Source organism: Paramormyrops kingsleyae, chromosome 9, assembly GCF_048594095.1.
Source record: "Paramormyrops kingsleyae isolate MSU_618 chromosome 9, PKINGS_0.4, whole genome shotgun sequence".
Lineage (NCBI taxonomy): Eukaryota > Metazoa > Chordata > Actinopteri > Osteoglossiformes > Mormyridae > Paramormyrops > Paramormyrops kingsleyae.
In genome coordinates this window covers 29,285,964-29,305,904 of record NC_132805.1, presented here as the reverse complement: position 1 = coordinate 29,305,904, position 19,941 = coordinate 29,285,964, and the positions used below count along the sequence as shown (strand labels likewise).

Sequence of the window (19,941 nt, the reverse complement as noted above, 5' to 3'; positions counted from 1 at the left end):
CTGGCTAACATAACAGCCCCTGGGAAATGACACAATGTCTTTTACCATATGACCGTACAAATGATTTTGAAAGTTTAATCATTTGCCTTATTTTATATGGCTATAATTTACATTTCTGGATCAGAGACATCTTGGAAATACTTAGCTACAGGACGGGACGTGACTTTCAATAGTTGACCTTTGGTTAGCAAAACTTTTTCCGCAATGAACATACGGAATATAATATCTGCCACAAAGCGTAATTCGGATAGTTTACGGGAAAAATGATCAGACCCATATTCACGTTTTAGGTTTTCAAAGCGACATGTCATACTTAAAAAGACTAAGCAAATATTATAGCTCCAGGCAAACAGAGCCGGTAGCCGTCTAGGCGGAGTGCTGGATACTCAGAGTACATATTTCTTACAGAGCTAAACAGCTTGCTAGCAATTTATATAAAATACGTTACTTGCTAAGCGCAAGACAGATATCTTCACGCGTCCGCTTACGTTAAAGAATATTTGTGAATTAAAATTTAGTGGTCAAACTAGCTAGCAAGCTAAGGTTACCGGATCGTACTCCGCGGGACTGCGAACCGAAACTCCCCCGGAGGACGTCGCCCGGTCCTCGGCACGACCCGCATCTCATACCGCCCCAAAGCCCGCTTCGTTTGGGGGACATTAACGCGGGCACCGCAGCTCAAACGCAGCCGGGCCAATTTCCCGTCCAATCCTCCCGATAAAGCCGGACAGCCGACACCTCCTTCGTTCTTTTCCTTCATCTTTTCCGTTTCTTTTCCGTCCTTCTTGTCTTTAGTTTGACCTTTAGTTATCCGACACTGGAAAGTAATGACGCAATTGTCATGGAAACGGAGTCCCGCCTCCCCCGTGCCGCTGCTCCGGCTAAAATTAACGCGTTTCGTGGGAAATTTACAGATGCTGCAGGTTTATCCGTTTAAATTCTGAAGCAGCTACTTAATAAATAATCAAGTGGGATGGAATGACAGGCAGTTAGAATAAAAATATGGAAAACACATATCATGACAATTTAAGTGTAGTGTAAAAATTGGGACTACTTATCTAGCTGTACAGCGTAGCGCAATGATACTATTAAGAGTAATGCGTTAAGAGTAATACGTGCTGGAAGTTTGGCAGTCCGCCAACAAGGGAATTGGCAGAAAGTTAAGTAGCTGTAAGAAATTTATTTATTTATTTACTTTCGTTGGACATCAAATCACAAAATAACACGCCTCTTCATGGTATATTAGGCATTGCTTAATTGTATCAGAACGTCTGACAGAATTGAACCGGAAATTAGACCAAATCAGTGGTTGGAATTGCAATGTTTTGAGCAATGCTTTGAGCAATGAAGAATGCATGCGAAGCTCAGAAGGAGACGGGAACTTACAATGTTGCGCTTTTGCTTATGCTTTGCGAATAAAAACAAAACAACAATGTAACGACACGTTTTTACTTGATGTGAAGGACGCAAATGTGCTGGGATTACTTGTCGATACAATTAATTTATGTCTAAAGAATATGTAGTACGAGAGGGGACTCTCCGGCTTAAAGAAATAGTTTTAATAGCTAACATAAAAGCAGTGAGAGGAGGAATGTTTACAGCGTTTGCAATCAGCGTAGTAATCAGATTTCATGTTGTTGAGAGAAGCTGGCACTGTATTTCTGAGTAGGGAAAAGAACATCACCTCTGCAGTTATCTATGAATTTACTTTGGTCAGGGAAATTGGCAAGCCATGTGTGCATGACTTTTGCAATCTGGTGGTGTCCTAATAAACAATTGGTTTGTAGGAAGTGAGTTTAAATTAATTTTGCTAAGGATTATGCCTTTCATTGCATCGATTCCAGGAAGGAAAGGGCTGTGCAAACATCTAAATATAGAGGAAAAAGAATCCCTTGCAGATTGATTGATGTGAAAGATATATGACCTTTTAGGCTTTTAAAACTGTTTCTTGGTCAACCAAAATAGCTGTGTAGTGTTCCTACTTTGGAAAGTGAACATAAATGTTATTGCTGTAGAGGGACTGAAGGATAACTGATCCTAGACCCTAAATTGAATAATTGCTTACACTAACAAGTTAAGGAAAATTAGTTGATCCTTATAAATGCAAGTGAAATTGGTGCCTCTGATCAGGGGCACATGAAGAGTTCTAGGGAAAATCTCACGGCTTTTTGCCATGGTATTTTGAAGATGACTCTATTCCTGGGAATAATAAGTGTATGGTATATAATCATGTAGTACCGTACACTGATTCTGTTCTTCAACACATCCAACAAAGTATCAGTAATGTTCTGGAGAGCAGAAGTTCTTGTTATATTTCATTTTGTTAATATTAATTTGCATATGGTTTAAGATTAAATTGTGGGGTTTTTTTTTTTCTTGCTCAGCAAAAATATACTTACTACTCAGATAAACAGCACAGTACTGGACAACTCTAATCAGCGTTCTGGACACAAACCGGAGTGGCATCTTGAAACTGGATAAAATCAAAGATGTTGTATTACCTGTGTATGTCTCACAGCAAAGAACATAAACATCTATCAATCATTATTTATACCTTTTAAAATACTTAATAGTTAGGATGAATCTGGTGGAAGCACAGCAAACATCGGACAGCTTTCCGTTAATGTTTGTCCAGTGACAAGTACAAAGGAGGAGTCATGAAGGATTTCATTTTAAATTTCAAAACAGAATTGGAGTAACTTGGTTGTCAACTTATATTATTGAATGGCTGCGTTATTTTTTCATAAATATTTTTTTTGGAATACACAGATAAATCCACAGCCTTTCAAGCAGTTTTATCTCCCAGATTTAATGTAAGCCTGTCAGTACTCATACTTTTTTTTAATGTTCTGTCGTCGTTCATTTTATGTAAAAAATACAAGTATCCATTAAATCATATTTTGAAGAGACTACGCAGTATGATATAGATAGTTTATTGTTACAGGATTTCTCCATGAACACAACAGCAGAGACTTGAAATACTGAATACTGACATTACATTTGGATTAACACCAGTCAGATGCTATCAATTACCACAAGAATGACACAAAACTCATATAAACTTGCCATTAAGTCCAGTGATGCAGCTGCAAGTTAATACAATTAGATTCAATGCCTTAAAGGGCATTTAAAATAATGAAGTTATATGGAGTTTCAGGTATCTGCTTCAAGGTACGTATATATAGGTACATATATTGCACATGTGTCATTTAACACAAAGCTTCCTCATTAGTGTGCTACATGCAGATAACTCCCACAAGTAAACATACGCATTGTCCAAGCATTCTGAATGAGAGGTATTATGGTACGCTACTCCCAGCTTGCCTTCAGGTAGGTTACCTACCCAGAGTGAAATTTCCACAGCAAGCTGTATGTTTTAATGACAGCTGCATCATTAATAATTATGTCACCAAATAATTCCAATCCTTAATGGAAATACCTGTTACCGGCACGTGGTAATTGGCAAATGCTCAGTAAATAAAGCAGCAAAAAATTGCAGGCACAGTATTTGTGTGCAAATTAAACATGAAGTACCGTCACATCTGAGTAATTCTCAGAGTGGAGCGGATTTTACGCGGCCAGCTCAACGGCGCCCTCTTCCTCCCCGTCGGCCCTGTTGGCGCGGATCTCGACCAACGTGCGGCCGAAGCGGCTCCATTCGTCAATGTGGGGCACAGCCAGCTGCTGGCACCAAGAACACCGTGTTCAGAGGGAAAGTGCGGCCAGGATACTCTCACAAGCAGATGGAAAAAGTACGTTTTGATGAGGGGAAAAAACTGCAGACCTCAGCTTTCTTATTACAGAGAACATATTGTACAAACACAGACAGAGAACTATGGTTTGACTATTAAAACTGATCTCACTGAATCAACAAGAACACACTTTTTACTTTATCCTCTAAGCATTTGTCCTGGTTGGGGGGGGGGGGTGGAGCCTATCCCAGGTATCAGGGGGTGCATGGTTGGGCTACGCCATAACGATATACAGTATTGTACAACAGTGTTTGGCAGTTAAAGAAAATGATGTTTATATGATCTTCATGTTGGTGTAAAATTATGATATGATGCCTGCCATGTTGTATCAGTTTAGCAATTTCAAAACCTCTCCTAAAGTCACCCCAGTATTTGGAGTAACCATCCAATATACTCATATATTTGCCAACTCAACCCCCAGAATGTTATGTTTGGCTAATCAATACCTCATCAAGTTATTTAATCAATTAAGGTAATTAATTAAGCGAGTTGCTAATACAATTGAAACTGGTGGGGTACCCCTGAGGAGAGGTTTGGGAACTGAAGCACGGATTTTTCAAGCCGTCGGCAAGATTAATTTTCTGGAGAACAGAAGAAATTCTCTCTCTTTTTTTTATTAATTCATTGAATACATATATTTTATTATTGTGTTACTACCCAGATAAATAGCTTTAAGCATTTTCTTTGATTGTCTAAGACTTTTGCACAGTGCCGTATATTAAAATTATTACATGCATGCTTTGTTAGCGTTTACAGGCAGAATAGTGTTACCTCTCCCACATCGTAGATCCAAACCCGTCCTTCTGAGTCACCGACTGCTATTTCTCTGCCCCCGGAGGCCCATCTCACCCGGTTTAAGGCAGAGGTCCCCTCGATGGTGACACTTGCAGTAGGGACCTGTGCAGGGGGACACTCACGTCATTCATCAGAGCCTCTCGGTCCAGGCCCAAGGCTCCCAAGCGGGTTAGCTTCATATTTTCTCCATGCCCAGCTGACAGCAGTGCTTCAGGTGCAACTTGTAGGAAATCAAAAGCTCATGCAATGTGTCGTACAACTGCTATTTTCCAGGAAAAACAAATGTGGAGTTTGACCACCAGGGATGCCTGACTGACCTCTGTATCATTGTTGAGGTTCCACAGGTCGAGACGTCCCATCCCGTCCACCGTGGCGAAGAGCGCAGGGTGCACTGGAGACCACATGACATCGTAAACATAATCCGCGTTGTCTTCAAAGGAGTACAGTGGCTTGTTGTTCTGCAAAGGGAAGACATTTAGACGACAAGCTGAAGCATTTCACACCACTAGCCTGCAATTTTTCAACACTAGGAAACATCCGATGAAAATGAGGTGGACCTGGCTGTGCTGACGTGACCTTGACGCGACCTTGACGCGACCTTGATGCTTGGTATATTTAAACGCTCTGGCAGCTCTTCCACTCTAACACTGAAATCAGGCACGTTGTAGTAGACCTGCTTCTCTGTTTTCATGCAATGCTTGCTTTCTGACTTCCCCTTGTTGATGAATGTTAAATCTGGAACATTTCATTGCTCCCATATGTTCAGCTTTGTACAATACTGTCAGCACAATGTCGTTTATCATTTATGAAGCAGATTACACTGTGAATTCCATTTGCTTCCATTTCATAGCCTGCTCAAAGATACAGGTAAATTTACTTCTGTTAATGTAATGCCATTTAAAACATTTACGTTAATGTAGAATAGTTTAATCTGAGATGACTTGATGTTTTAATGTGAATGAAAATTGTAATTCCTTAACCTTTGTGGTCCATAGTTTGACAGTCCAGTCGAATGACGAGGTGGTAAAGAGATGGGAGAAATCAACGGGGCCAACAGCACTGTGGCAGCTGATGCCGGTTACCGGTCCCTGGTGACCCTCGAACATCTCTCCGATGCCAGCTTTACTGGAGACAGGGGAAAAAACTGGCATGTGATTTCAGCAGGCATGAGTCCATGGCCTAAGACAGGACTAAGTGCAGGTTCCACAAAATCAAATCCGTGCGACTGGCACACTGCAGACTGACCCACCTGCCGTGCCGGGAGGCAGTGTAGACCATCCCCTCCTCGCTCCCCACCACAAAATTGTTTACATCTCCTGTGGGGAAAGCCATCCCCGTTACTGCCACAGGCTTGGATTTGTTGTAAACCAGTTCCATGCTCTCCTGTTAAGGGAACACAATCAGAAATACTACAGGTACCTCAAATGACAGACAAAGGTAAGCACATGGGAGTGTTACTTATACAGAAATGTGGGCAGAAGGAAAACAATGATTGGTTGAGAGAGATAACCAATCAGGTTGTAGAGGAGGTGGGTCCAACCAATCAGATTTCTAAGTCCCACCTCCTCTAGTTGATTGGATCCACCTCCACTACAATCTGATTGGTTATCTCTCTGAACCAGTCATTTTTCCTTCTGTCCTCAGAATATTTTTGTGCAAGCAAAACTCCCACGAGCTAAAGGTAAGTGTTAGTTTGCATGTGTGTACAGACCTGGGGCTGAGAGAGCATATCCAGGTTCCAGGAGCACATCTTCCCATCAGTGGACACTGTGATCAGGTTATTGGCATTCTGGGTACCAACCACATTCACACAGTACACAGGGTGCTGGGAAGAGGATGATACATGAGATATAAATCTGAGAACTGCAAAATAGTTGCTATTTAAGCAATCTTCCAGTTACGTATACTGGTCAGGGTAGAGCGGTGGCCTGGAGTCTATGACAGGCAGCACAGGGCACAAGAAGGGGGTACACCCTGGACGCGATGCCAATCCATCATAGGGTGCACATAACCATGTACAATGCATAATTTACAGAAGTAGATAGTTCAGGTCCAGAAGTAAAAATCCAGACCAAGATTTTGTTTCAACCAATCAGTTGAGTATAAAGAATCACAGTCACATAGTACTCAACCAGTTGGTTGAAACAAAATCTTGGTCTGGATTTTTACTTTCTGGACCTGAATGATCTACTTTAGAGATGCCATTGATGGGCCACAGCCTACTACTACCTACAGTGTGTGCTGCGGCAGAGAGGGGGGTCCTTTGGACGGGGGTCCTCCTGTGGCAGCGGTTGTCCCAGAGCACAATCTGCCCGGAGTATGTTCCTCCCACTACCAGGTTAGGGTGAAATCGAGCAAAGCCCACTGACATCACTGACGACTACAAGGAAAGAAAGTAGACATGAGCTCCAAAATAAAACACAGTCTCATGCAACAGACAAAATGAAGACCATGATGTCTGGTACTACAGAGCAGAGACCAATCATCCTTTAAATTAGCCGTCTTCATTTGTGGAACCAAATTAAAATCACTTGCTAGGGTCATTTTTCATTTGCTCTAAATAGAGCATCGTGCAGAAAATGTGAAACAAGCTTCAGTTAATTAACACATCAATACTTAAGTGGCCCAGGCAATTATGCATTTTGGTCAAACAGCATAATGAGCAAGGAAGAGTCAAATCTACCTAATAGAATTTAGAACCCGTTCATTAAAAATCTGTTCAGGTTCTATGTATTTAAACTCACCTGGCAGTGAAATATGTACTCTGGAGTTGTCTTCTTGAATTTCATGTTCCAAACTAGTGCAACACCATCAGGTTCATGTGGTGCGTCTTCATTGTTGTTATAAGACGCCACCATCAATTCAGGATACTAAACATTACATTAAAAATGCTGTATTATTTATGGAGAAATACAGTACTGTGCTACAGTCTTAGGCAGTCAAAGGAAAAGATCATTTAAATGATCTTCATTCTGGTGTAAAACTATGACTTTATATCTGTCGAAGTATGTTTCAAACCCTCTTCTAACATTAACCCAGTATTTGCAGCAACCATCTGAAACACCCATGTATTTTTGACTCAACCCCTACCACACCTCATATAGCTAATCAATATGCCATTGACGCTTTCAAACCAATTCAGTTAAGTAATTGAGCTGGTGGTGAAATGTAACAAATACATGGAACGGCTGGAGCACCCCTGAGCAGAGGTTTGGGAAGCAAAGCGGTGTTCATCTAGCCATCCAACAAGTTATCAGGGACTTTTTCAAGAGCAGAAGAAATTCTTGTTCATTTTCATATATTGTAATATAAAACTGTGTTTAGTGTTTTGAGCAAATATGCATGTACTACCCAGGTATATAGCTTTAAACATTTCCTTTGACTACAGTACCTACCACTTTTGCACAGTACTGTATATAATGCAATATCTAACAAATAAGACATTAAACAAGGTGAAGAATGCATCGGTACACATATGGAACTAGAAGAGGTTAAAGGCCTTTGTACCTGTGGTGACCAATCCAGGCAGGTAACGACTCTGTGCTTGGACCAGTGCTCATCATAGAACAAACGGTTGAAAGACAGGTTGGAACCTCCTTGAATGTCCCTGAATGGAAATGAGAAAGCAGCTATAAATATTCAGGAGGTCACTTGTGAACACTGAACCCACACTGAATATCACTGGGCCATGAGTGAAGTTACTGTTGGTTCATTTCAAAACAGTTACTATTAGGGGATGACATTGTGAAAGGATCCAGCATAGGGAATTGCAAAGTCTGGGTTAGTAATGCAGATAAGGAGGAAGATTCCTCTGGATGTGACCTTAAGGCCTGGCCCATCTTTGTCCTAGAGCAGTGATTCCCAACTCTGTCCTCTGAGACCCACAGTCAGTCCAAGTTTTTGCTCCCTTCAGGTTCCCTGCCAGACAGTCCACATTTTTGCTCCCTCCCAACCCCCAGCAAAAACATGAACTGTCTGTGGGTCCCCAAGGACCGGATTGGGAAACACTTGTCCTAGAGCCCTCATTGTATTTGTGTTTCTTAGATTGTACACTACATGTTTCTTTAGTGGACAACACAATGTGACACACCCTTCCTTGTCCTCCAGGTCACGGCCGCTGTAATCAAAAAAGATGTCTGATTCCTCAGCCAGTGCACGCTCAACCACACGGATGGTGCGGTCAAAGAAGATGAGAAACTCCTCCGAGTGAAGAACTTGTTGTTTCTCCTCTTCCGTAAGCTCTCTGGGGTGGACTGAGACATCACAGCTATGGTAAATTTTTATGGTATCACGGGTGATTTTGTTTATTAATTTCTTTGTGTGGGCAGATTCCTTGTCTCAATCTCAATGGAGATGAGATTTGAAAAAAGGGTGTTATACACAACACAATGTGTTGTTTTTGCGTTATCAATTACATTCATTCAGTTCATTCAACGAACTTTATTTATACAAGATTTTATTTTTAGTTAATATGAGTAATAAATTAGATGGAATGTGAAATGTAATGGTTCATTTCAGGGATTTTCAACTTTTTAAGCTTGAAGCAAAAAAACATACCTCCCAGAAAAGGAAATTTTAAAGCCCTTTGGGTCCTTGGTTAAGTATGTGATCACTCATTACTGGTATGGAGAACCTTGCTATTTTTATTTGGGGTTATTTGTTGGAAAAATTTAGAATTGCTGCAAAACTCATATTTTTGTTTATATCTAGAGTGAAAAATAATCCACTGTTTACTTATTCTAAATGAAATGTATAATTGCCAGAAAAAAACACAACGTAAATATAAATAATATGAAATAGCAAAAGAAGCGTTCAATGCGTCCTATTGTGATTTGATTTTACCTTCTTTTATCTCCTGCTTCTGATCTTCTTCCTCATTGGACTGAGGGCCAGGCTTTGGCTCAGAGATCTCTTCATCCTCCTCTTCCTCTGTGAAAAAAATTTATGTCACACTAATCATCTGTTACACAGACTTAAAACCCTCAAAGAGACACTTAAGGTAAACTAATCATGGGCCTGAACTCGATATCTTTATCTTCCATCCATCCATTGTCTATGACCGCTTACCCAAAGCAGGGTCGCACAGAGAGCAAGGCATGGAGGAAGCGTGAAGAGGGGCCAGTCCGTCACAGGGGACACACACTAGGGGCGGCACTCAGCCGCCGTTTCACCTAACCATGTGTTTATGGCCTGTCTGTAGGAGGAAACCCATGCAAGACAGGAAGAAAATGAACTAAAAGACAAGCCTTCAAATCCCCGAGTGTAAACATCACTAAAATATGAATGGCATTCAGAATTTGAGTTCTTCTTATACATTTTTTCTTTACTTTGGACAATTACAGAGTACTTTTCAAAAACAGTGCCAAGACTTTATTTGTAAATTAATATTAATATTTACATAATATTAAATGAATATTTACATATTTTCTTTGTTGCTAATGGGAAGAGATCTTTGAGAAATTGCCATTCCACTATCGTAGTGTTTCTCGACAATGGTCCTGTTTTAGATTATGGTTGTATGTAGGGCGTTAGAGTCAGATGTTTCAGAGTTTATTTTTTAGAAATTTTCCTTGTGCTTTACAAACCTGGGAAATGGCAAGGCAATTAAAAGTGCAAAACATGAAAAATATTTGGTAACACTTCAGAGGTCACAAATAATGCAGTGGTACACTCTTACCTAGTTAATGTATTAACTAACCAGATTCTAAGTGTTACATACTGAATCCATGTTTGTTCATCATCAGTCAATCATAACGGTTCATGTAGTTCATGCAGTTAATATATTTGTTCATGCTTTGTACTTGAATACTAACTGAGTTACAGGGTTACTTGTGCCCCCTCAAGTAAATTTTTATCACATATTTTTATCTGTTTGAAAAAGTTGCAGCATAAACTATAAGGAGGACAGCATGGTGGCTCTCTAGTGACAGCATGGTGGCTCTCTAGTGACAGCATGGTGGCTCTCTAGTGACAGCATGGTGGCTCTCTAGTGACAGCATGGTGGCTCTCTAGTGACAGCATGGTGGCTCTCTAGTGACAGCATGGTGGCTCTCTAGTGACAGCATGGTGGCTCTCTAGTGACAGCATGGTGGCTCTCTAGTGACAGCATGGTGGCTCTCTAGTGACAGCATGGTGGCTCTCTAGTGACAGCATAGTGGCTCTCTGTTGCTTCATACATCCAGAGTTAGGAGTTGAAATCTTGCCCCAGTGCTATGTGTGTGTAGTTTGCATGCGCTTCCTGTGTTCTGAGCATTTCCTCTAGGTTCTCTGGTTTCCTTATACTTCCAATATTGTGCAGCTGTGTGTGGATGCAGGTCTCCTGTGTACTGGCACCCCACCCAGGCTGCACCCCAGCCCAGTGCCCTTTGCTGCCTAGGATAAGCTCCAGGCCTGCCCTGTACCCTTTGCTGCCTAGGATAGGCTCCAGGCCTGCCCTGTACCCTTTGCTGCCTAGGATAGGCTCCAGGCCTGCCCTGTACCCTTTTCTGACTAGGATAGGCTCCAGGCCTGTCCTGTACCCTTTGCTGACTAGGATAGGCTCCAGGCCTGCCCTGTACCCTTTGCTGACTAGGATAGGCTTCAGGCCTGCCCTGTAGCCTTTGCTGCCTAGGAAAGGCTCCAGGCCTGCCCTATGCCCTGTGCTGCCTAGGATAGGCTCCAGGCCTGCCCTGTACCCTTTGCTGACTAGGATAGGCTCCAGGCCTGCCCTGTACCCTTTGCTGCCTAGGATAGGCTCCAGGCCTGCCCTGTACCCTTTGCTGCCTAGGATAGGCTCCAGGCCTGCCCTGTAGCCTTTGCTGCCTAGGATAGGCTCCAGGCCTGCCCTGTACCCTTTGCTGACTAGGATAGGCTTCAGGCCTGCCCTGTAGCCTTTGCTGCCTAGGAAAGGCTCCAGGCCTGCCCTATGCCCTGTGCTGCCTAGGATAGGCTCCAGGTCTGCCCTGTACCCTTTGCTGACTAGGATAGGCTCCAGGCCTGCCCTGTACCCTTTGCTGCCTAGGATAGGCTCCAGGCCTGCCCTGTACCCTTTGCTGCCTAGGATAGGCTCCAGGCCTGCCCTGTACCCTTTGCTGACTAGGATAGGCTCCAGGCCTGCCCTTTACCCTTTGCTGCCTAGGATAGGCTCCAGGTATGCCCTGTACCCTTTGCTGCCTAGGATAGGCTCCAGGCCTGCCCTGTACCCTTTGCTGCCTAGGATAGGCTCCAGGCCTGCCCTGTACCCTTTGCTGACTAGGATAGGCTCCAGGCCTGCCCTGTACCCTTTGCTGCCTAGGATAGGCTCCAGGTATGCCCTGTGCCCTGTGCTGCCTAGGATAGGCTCCACACCTGCCCTGTGACCTAATCGGTATAAGCAGAGAGAAGATGGATCAAATGAAAGGATCATATTCAAGGATTTTAATGACGATCACACTAATCCACCTTCTTTGATAATGACCTTCAGACTGATGGGCGGCCAGAGGAGTCTGCGTCTCTTTGGAGTAAGATACGACCTCCCGGGGCAGAAAGTCCACTTGGGTGATTTTTGATGCCCCCAATCTGTGCATCCTGCGACTAAAAGGTGAAAACAGACGTCATGTAAACAGCCCCGTAAAGCCATTCAAACAAATCAAGCAGCGGACACATTTACCATCTTGTTACATAGTTGCACTAGTCAGGAAAAAGATGTCTGTAAGGATGACATAGAAAAAACCTTTCTCTTTTAAATAGGGATGATAAGATTATGTATGTTACAATATTTACATTCAAACATACTGCATTCAACCACAAACTGAATTACATTCAACAGCAGCATGTGCTTGGGAATGTATAGAAAGAGCTAAAGAAATCAGTAGCTGTCTGAAAACATCATGTGGTTATGCGTTCAGGCACCGGGTCGAGGCTGACTGGAACAGAACTGTACTACAGTGAAGACAGATGTAATATTGCTGAAATCACATCAGAATGTAATTAATAGGAAGGATTAAGCTGCTATTTTTTGAAAAAAATCTGGTCTTGTACATACTGTAAGTAGTTAGAGCTGTACTATGAACACTCAAGAACTGATTCCTTATCTTTAATCATGATGCAATTTGTATCCCTGTAATCTTAGTCAAATTGCATAAGATGCCTTACCTATCAAATAAACAAAGGCGAAAAATCAAATGATTAGCAATCAAACTAATAAAAAAAAACTAAATTTAATAGGATCCCTGTGCTGAGTGGCACAGAGAAAATGAAGTAGAGAGGAAAGATAAGGTGTACCCGAGCTCAGAGTCAGCCTGCAGCTGCAGTACAGAAGGATCAGTATCCCACTGCAGGGTCCTAGAGACAGCAGCAGGGGGCGCCGCACAGGGGAGAGAACATGCACCATTAGCCAGCATAGAAACTCAACCACCACACCAAAAAAAATATCATGCCATGTGGGGATTAAGCACGAATCAAACTGAAAAAGCATAGATATCTCATCACGATACAAAGGGGAAATAAATATAATTCAGCTAAAATATTACATACTAAATTACATTTTTTTCCTTAAGTTCTTCATTTTTCTACTGTAAATTTGCAAATGTATTTATTCTTATTTTCTGGCAGATCTATTATCTCAATGGTGTAAATGAGATGACATCACAATGACAACGATGTATTCCCTGGGTGTCTCCGCCCTGCTTCACATTTGGTGCGATTTGTCTCAAAATGAAACAGGCCCCAGATCAACAACTAAACAATGTTCCTGCAAAGTCTGAGAACGATGCATTAAATTCTGGAGAGCTGTGAGAGTGTAGGGGGGGTAGAGACTGTAAAGGGTGGGGGTGTAGGTGGGGTTGGGATTAGATTTTTCGGGGAGGTTTAGAGAGTAATACATTGTTGTCATTGCAATAGCATCTAATCTAATCTAATCATAATTTTAAATCAAGTTATTTAATGTTAAATACATTTGACATTTATAAATGTAAATAATTTTATCATTAACATCAAAGTCCTGTTTATCGCTTATAATGCTAATTTAATTGGAGTTCCACTCCGTCTGTCTGTGATGTCAGAGTGACACCTTAGAATGAGACAAAAATTATCATTCCACAATAAATGTCTATATATTAGAAAAACTGGGAACAAATTTAGCACAATAAAGTATAATAATAATAACTGATTTTTTTTAAGTAGTAAAGAGCAATAAAATACCATGATTTCAGAGTAAAATCACTGCAGAAAATCCTGCAGATATGTAATGAAAACGCTAAAATAATGTTCAGGAAACACTGCAGAGTGAGTCATGCACAGCACAACATAATCAATGAGACCCACAAATGGCAGCACAACATATTTTATGAAGGAGAAAACCTTTAAAAAATATGTCATGTAAGGGCAATTTAATAACAGCCATTTTCAAGGCAAATAATTCGGCATCTGCGATGTTCTTACTGTCACCCAAGGGGAAAGCATTATAGAAGCTTAATTTAACTTTACACAATAATTAGCTGTAACCTGATATCATACCTAAACAAAGTGACACTCTGTGTATCAACAATACACCCATTCACGGAGCCGTGAAACTATTTGCAAAAAAATTACTCACAATGCCATGACAACTGAACCAGTCATGCTGTTTGTCATGAATATGTCATGACTTGTGCTCTTTGGTTATTTAGATTTCATTTTTTGTTTCAATTTCACAATTGGCATTCCTATTGTCTGAATGTCCAACTGTGTGCAAGAACTAGTTTGCAGCTACACCTAACTCAGTACTCGGTTACCTTCAGCTAAAGCAGTGATATCAAACTCCAGGCCCACAGTTTTAAAACCTTGGGGTGATAAACGTGCTAAAGAGATAAAATATTTGGTGCTTTTTTATGGACCGACCATGAGAGCAAAAGTGAACAGCTTGCTAGGGCAAGTCAGGAAGGACAAAATAAATGAACTAATGACAGGTCTCAGGAAGCAGCATTTTGTAGTGAATCGTAATCATGGGTCATGTAGTCAATTTTTAAAAAACTATTTTCGTAATATCTATGATGTTATCTAATCATTTCTGTGACAAGCTAGGGAATTTTGGTAAATGCCCCAGAATATTAATGCGGGTATTAATTCTTTCTTCATGTACGTGACATATTAAGCTACATAGCCATTTGGGTTCTATGTAAATGCCCCAAAACCAGGCTGTTTCTCATTTTCAAATTCAAATTCAAAATGAAAATGCTTGTTTTTAGTCTGGAATAAACTCTATGAAAATATTAAGTGTGAATTTACTTTAAAAAAAGAAAAATTAAATTTGTCACAGCGTGTGTTACAATCCTTAATCCTTCCTCTATGATGTTTATGAAATCCAGTTAAGTCACATCTGTTTCGCAACCCGATGTTACCCAACAGTGTTTCCCAACCGGATCTTTGGGGACCCACAGACTTTCTACGTTTTTGCTCCCTCTCATCTCCTTGGCAGATAATCCACATTTTTTTGCTCAGGAGCTCGGAGGGAGCAAAAATGTGGACTGTCTGTTGGTCCCCAAGGACCGGACTGGGAAACACTAGATAACTGAGAAGACTGAGGCAGCAAGTGCTACCAAACAATGGGGAGGCATAAAGCAAAAGCGTACCTTCCTACCACGCCCCCGTCTACCGACTCCTGGCTGCCGGCCTCGCTGGGCGTGCTCACTGAAGGAGACATAGGGGTTGGGACTAAATAATGAAAATAACACGTATCCCATGTTAAGAGCTGCAGCGGCTGCTCTGGTGGCCAGTAGTGACAGACACAGCGAAAATAAAAAAGGATTACAAATCAACAGGATGGATTGAAATGGTTAAAGCAAAAAGCCCAAAGGAAAAAAGAAAGAAAGATAGTTAAATGTATTCCTATCCACGGCACTCTTTTATTAAAAATAACATAGGAGGTCTTCTGGACATTAACCCTTCAGTCTGCCGTGACTCACTTTACTGCACATTCCAGAGCCCTGCAGATACTGACCAGAGGACTAGAAGACCAAGATTTTTGCTTGGGCTGGACACCTTCAAAGGCCAGATCACTCAGGAGTCCCAGAATGAAATACAAACCAGTAGCTACATCAGAGCTGACTAAGTAAATTTACAAGCACAAAAAAACTATAATTAAAATATTTCTCAAAAGAGCATACACATTCGTTGCTTGGTTTACAGTAATACTAAACAGGCATGCTTTTCCACATGACAGCTTAATCTGTTCTCAAATGGTAGCAGACGTCAGGAAATTCATGAAATTCATTATACTACCAGTGCATTAGAATCTTGCACAGTACCCATTTTAGTAAACATTGGCTAGAGTATCGAATGTACAGGGACGGAAGACATTTTGTGGCTAATTATTATTGTCAGTACTGGCAAATAAGTACAAATTTAGGCACGAGAAATGGGAAACGTGAAGACACCATTGGCATGGGATTGCTTCTTAAGCCTTGAAGAGACTCTAAACAAGTGCATTTTGCCAGTTGAAAATCTTAGGTTACACAGCTTTGGGCATGTGCCCTTGAACCAGGTAAATGTGACGGCTTATGTCATCAGCAGAAAAAAACAAGGCATCACGAAAAGTGAACCCGATTAATCAACCGTGTATACAATAGTAAACGACAAGTGAAATCATTTTAATTAGTATATACAAATATGTTATTATAAACTAGTAATTCATTTTCTTACAAATATTATCCACCAAGAGGTTATCCATATTTAAATAGATGTTTATAAAGTCCAAGATTTAAATTTTTTTACTGCTCCGCACATATACAGGAAAACACAATTCAGTATAATAAATTAAATATTTCTCATAATAAAGTCACAAAAATGTATGATTTCATTAAAAACTAAAGCTAAATAAAAACATCTGTTAGCTATTTTATATATATTATATTATGTCAAAGGTGAAAAAAAATCAACAATTTCATATATTTTGCCTATGTTCCAAAGACATACCACACAAATAATGTCCATTTCATTCCAGATAATATGGGTAATAAGAATAAGAATTGTCTTTATGATGTGTGAATCACCATTGGAAGAATACAAGGATGATGCTTTAAGAAGCAACTGGAACGTAAGATCATGGGAAATGTGTGTGACCTTGGACCAGAAAAATACTGACATGTGTCAGGATTAGAAATTTTCCCCAACATTCTGCATAAACATCCCAAACAAATCAGGACTTAGGTACTGTCTGGTGTTTTCAAAGAGTCATTTTCTCCTGAAGATATGTGTGTGTTTATATAAGGGTGCGCTCACACGAAACATTATAATTACGCTAGAAAATTCAAGATAGTTCATTTGGTACTGAAAATGAGTTAATGATTTACGATTAACATTGAAGTTATTGTACATGTGCTATGTAAAACCACTTTTTTACCAAATAGTAATAGTTATTACGGATTAGGAATATATTTGTAATTTCCATCTGAAACTGCAATTTGGACACACTTCCTTAATTCTTTGTTTCTCACCACTAATCCGAGAACAAAAACAAGACAGAGAGGGCCGCAGCCGCCAGGCATGACGCTTTTCCTCGTTTACCTAGTGGTGGTTCTGGGGAGATCCCGATGCTCTGCAGAAGTGCTTCTGTTTCTCTCCGCTTGCGGTCTAGGTCAGAATCTTCATGAAGCGTTTCGGCCTTTTGCTGCATCTCCGACTTAAAACAACGTTCAGAATGGGTGATGGAGCTAGCTGTGATACTGAACGGACAGCTAATTCATAAGAACGCATTTTTGGAGGGTAACATGTGCCTCAGCAGGTTAATTCATGTTGGACCGAGAGCTGGAACGAGTGATAAAATAGAGTTGATTTGTCTACACACCAGGGACCTAATAAGCTCTTACCTCTTTCTTTTTCCTCTCCTCCTCCTTCCTTTTCTTCTCCTCCCGTATTTGAGCCAGACGCTGTTTCTTACGCTCCAGCTCAGCTTTGAGGTCACTTTTGTCTGACATTTTCACCTCTTGACCTACCAGTCAAACACACACAGCTTATTGCCCGAAGGCAGAACTTTGCAGACAATCAACAATGTAAGATCCGAACAAAGTTAATTTTGTGCAATTTGTTCTTTTCAGCACTTACCTTCCATTTCTTATATACTGACCTTGACAGACCTGCCCGGCAATTTCAGATGTATGTACTTCTTAAATAGTCAATAATTCTTAATAAACATACCAATGCTGGTTTTACATTACTATATACATACCCCATGCCATCTAATCCCAAATAGGTTTTTTTGTGTCAAAATATAATCATACTCAGTATCATGATTTTCTCATAATCATGTTATTAAAATGATAAGAACGTTACAGCAGTGAGCTGTAAGTTTTGGTTGTTTACCCACAGTGACCTAGTTTTGACCCCTTCTTAAATATCAAGTGCAAGTTAAGTACCTTGCTCAGGGGTAAAACAAGCGAGTCACCTCCTGGGACGTGACGTGACACGACCTTGTCCTTATTCACTACCTTATGTACATTAACAGTGTTGCTGAGCGTGCTTTCCATACTTTTTATATAGCAGAAGGTAAATGCTGACTGTATGTCTGGTGACAATTCAGCAAAATGGTTGTCTTATGAGTGTAGGGTTGGGGGAAGAACAAATGGGATAACGTATATAAATCAAGGCAATAATGTGAAAGAATGTAGACAAAAACACAAAAGACAGCAACAATGCTGTTACTGGCATAACAAAGAAACAAAGGAAAATAACCAAAATAGTTTTCGTATAGCCTTTATTAACAAATACAAAAAATAAACAAATATAATGCGGTTGATAACAGAAGACAAAACTCATATGCATTCATGAAATGGCAGCAATTAATTTTTATGGATTTACATGTTACAAGTTTAGAAACATTAAAAACTATTTTTACATTTTTAAATGATCTGGAAAAACAGTGGTGGTTTCTGAACAGATACTGTTTGAGATGCCTGTTACAGTTAATTCCTTGCCTGCTTTCACATTTGATATCACTATTGTGAATGAAGCAAAATGTTGCAAATGTCTTCCAGTATGGATCTTTATATGAGATCGATGTTGTCAATTGCAATTATATGTCATAACTACCCAGAAAGAGAACTGAAAACGTGAACACGTTGATCACTAACCAACATCTTGATCAACAATACATATATTCAGCAAAAACATCAAAAAAAAAATCAACATTACTTTTGAAAGGCAATATTTTCTACTCATATGCAAATCTCACATCGAAACCAATTGCTCCATATCTGAGCTAACAAGACAGAGTGGGCATACCTTAGTATAATTAAAATAATAATAATTATATACTTAAAAAAAACACCCTGAAGGAGATGTAACGCAAATGGGAGCGGTGAGTGACAGCGTCACCGCGCACTTCCGCTCTTGCTAACGTCACTGTGCACCTCAGATCTTAATGACGTCACAATTTTGCTCTAGGGGTCCAAGGCGTTTGCGCAGATGTATGTCTGCGGAGCTAACAGCCACGAAAGTGAGGTTAAAACACAACAACGCAGCATTTCGTACAGTTGCAACCTTATTTTATAAACACTGTCAGCTACGTTTCAGTACATAGGAGGTAAGCCTATTATGAGTCTCTGTATATATCCTGTTATGTCTATATGCAGTAACAAAAAAATAGTTCAGTTCAGATTCATAAGTAGAGCTAAAATGCAAGTCAAAATGCCAATCGTAAACCACAAACTGTCGTATTCTAATAGTTCTTTTGAACATACATAAAATGCGTCAGGTTTGATTCATTTTCTGACACAGATTCCTGACTGGCCATCTTCTATATTCACAATACCTATATTCAGCAAAAACACCAAAAAATAAATATACTGACCAGATGAGTAACATGAAAAAAAAACATATAAATCCTAAATCAGACTTACAATATAAAGATATACAAAATACACGGCCCGATATTACTGTACATATTTTACTTACTGTGGTTATTTCTGCTGTTAAGTTTTTTCCCCCTCTCAAAAATGCAGTATCACTGCAGCGCTACTGTCTAAAACAAGTCGAGCTGTACAATATCTGCAGGTACCAAGCTGCAGAAACCGAGTCAAAGTGAGCAGCCCGCAGGATGCCGGCCACACAAACCTCACCTCCTCCTCGCTGTAAGCGCTTAGGGTTCAGATATTAACGCAGCTGGTTGCTGTTCGGACTACAACAGCCTGACCCGCTGCCCAGAATGCGGCTTACTGCCACCTGCTGCCCCGAAGGATCAACTACTACTAGAGGCCAACAGCTCTTACAAGTACCTAACACTGTTTTATTAACAAATTAAATTTAGAATATGTTTTTAGATTCGAAAAAAAAGAACTAGTGATATTGTTTTATAAAAGAACCACGTTTCTTCTGTTTTTTTTTTGTTTTGTTTTTTTAAATACAACAATAAAAACAAATGTCCCGGATCATCTTTCTACCCAGACTTTTTCAGTCTTCCGAA

The 19,941-nt window shown here is 40.4% G+C and overlaps 1 protein-coding gene across 6 annotated transcripts; it reads right to left on the bottom strand.

Annotated features, from left to right (window-relative positions):
- Positions 1 to 2,917: 2,917 nt before the first annotated feature.
- On the bottom strand, positions 2,918 to 19,929 carry dync1i1b (dynein cytoplasmic 1 intermediate chain 1b). 6 transcript variants are annotated; one of them, XM_023812956.2, is made up of 17 exons: positions 19,434 to 19,929; positions 17,351 to 17,472; positions 17,049 to 17,163; positions 15,116 to 15,248; positions 12,789 to 12,848; positions 11,983 to 12,098; positions 9,390 to 9,476; positions 8,638 to 8,800; positions 8,055 to 8,154; positions 7,292 to 7,417; positions 6,781 to 6,927; positions 6,259 to 6,372; positions 5,797 to 5,930; positions 5,528 to 5,672; positions 4,865 to 5,005; positions 4,524 to 4,649; positions 2,918 to 3,684 (listed from the first exon to the last, which is right to left on the bottom strand). In XM_023812956.2, the coding sequence occupies exons 2-17, from the start codon at positions 17,456 to 17,458 to the stop codon at positions 3,571 to 3,573; spliced, it is 1,929 nt and encodes a 642-aa protein (XP_023668724.2). In that variant the 5' UTR covers positions 17,459 to 17,472; positions 19,434 to 19,929; the 3' UTR covers positions 2,918 to 3,570. The 6 variants fall into 6 exon arrangements, with proteins under 6 accessions (XP_023668724.2, XP_023668732.2, XP_023668739.2 ...); XM_023812964.2 differs by having other exon boundaries at positions 2,918 to 3,681; XM_023812971.2 differs by having other exon boundaries at positions 15,116 to 15,197.
- Between the last annotated feature and the right edge of the window lie 12 nt (positions 19,930 to 19,941).

Bases quoted from the DNA above. Each gene is read 5' to 3' on its own strand.
- dync1i1b (XM_023812956.2), bottom strand. From the start codon at position 17,458: ATGTCAGACAAAAGTGACCTCAAAGCTGAGCTGGAGCGTAAGAAACAG. The intron at 8,155-8,637 runs GTGTGTCACATT...ATTTCCATTCAG, and splicing joins GACCTGGAGGACAAGGAAGG to GGACATTCAAGGAGGTTCCA. The intron at 3,685-4,523 runs GTAACACTATTC...TCTTGGTGCCAG, and splicing joins GGATCTACGATGTGGGAGAG to CAGCTGGCTGTGCCCCACAT.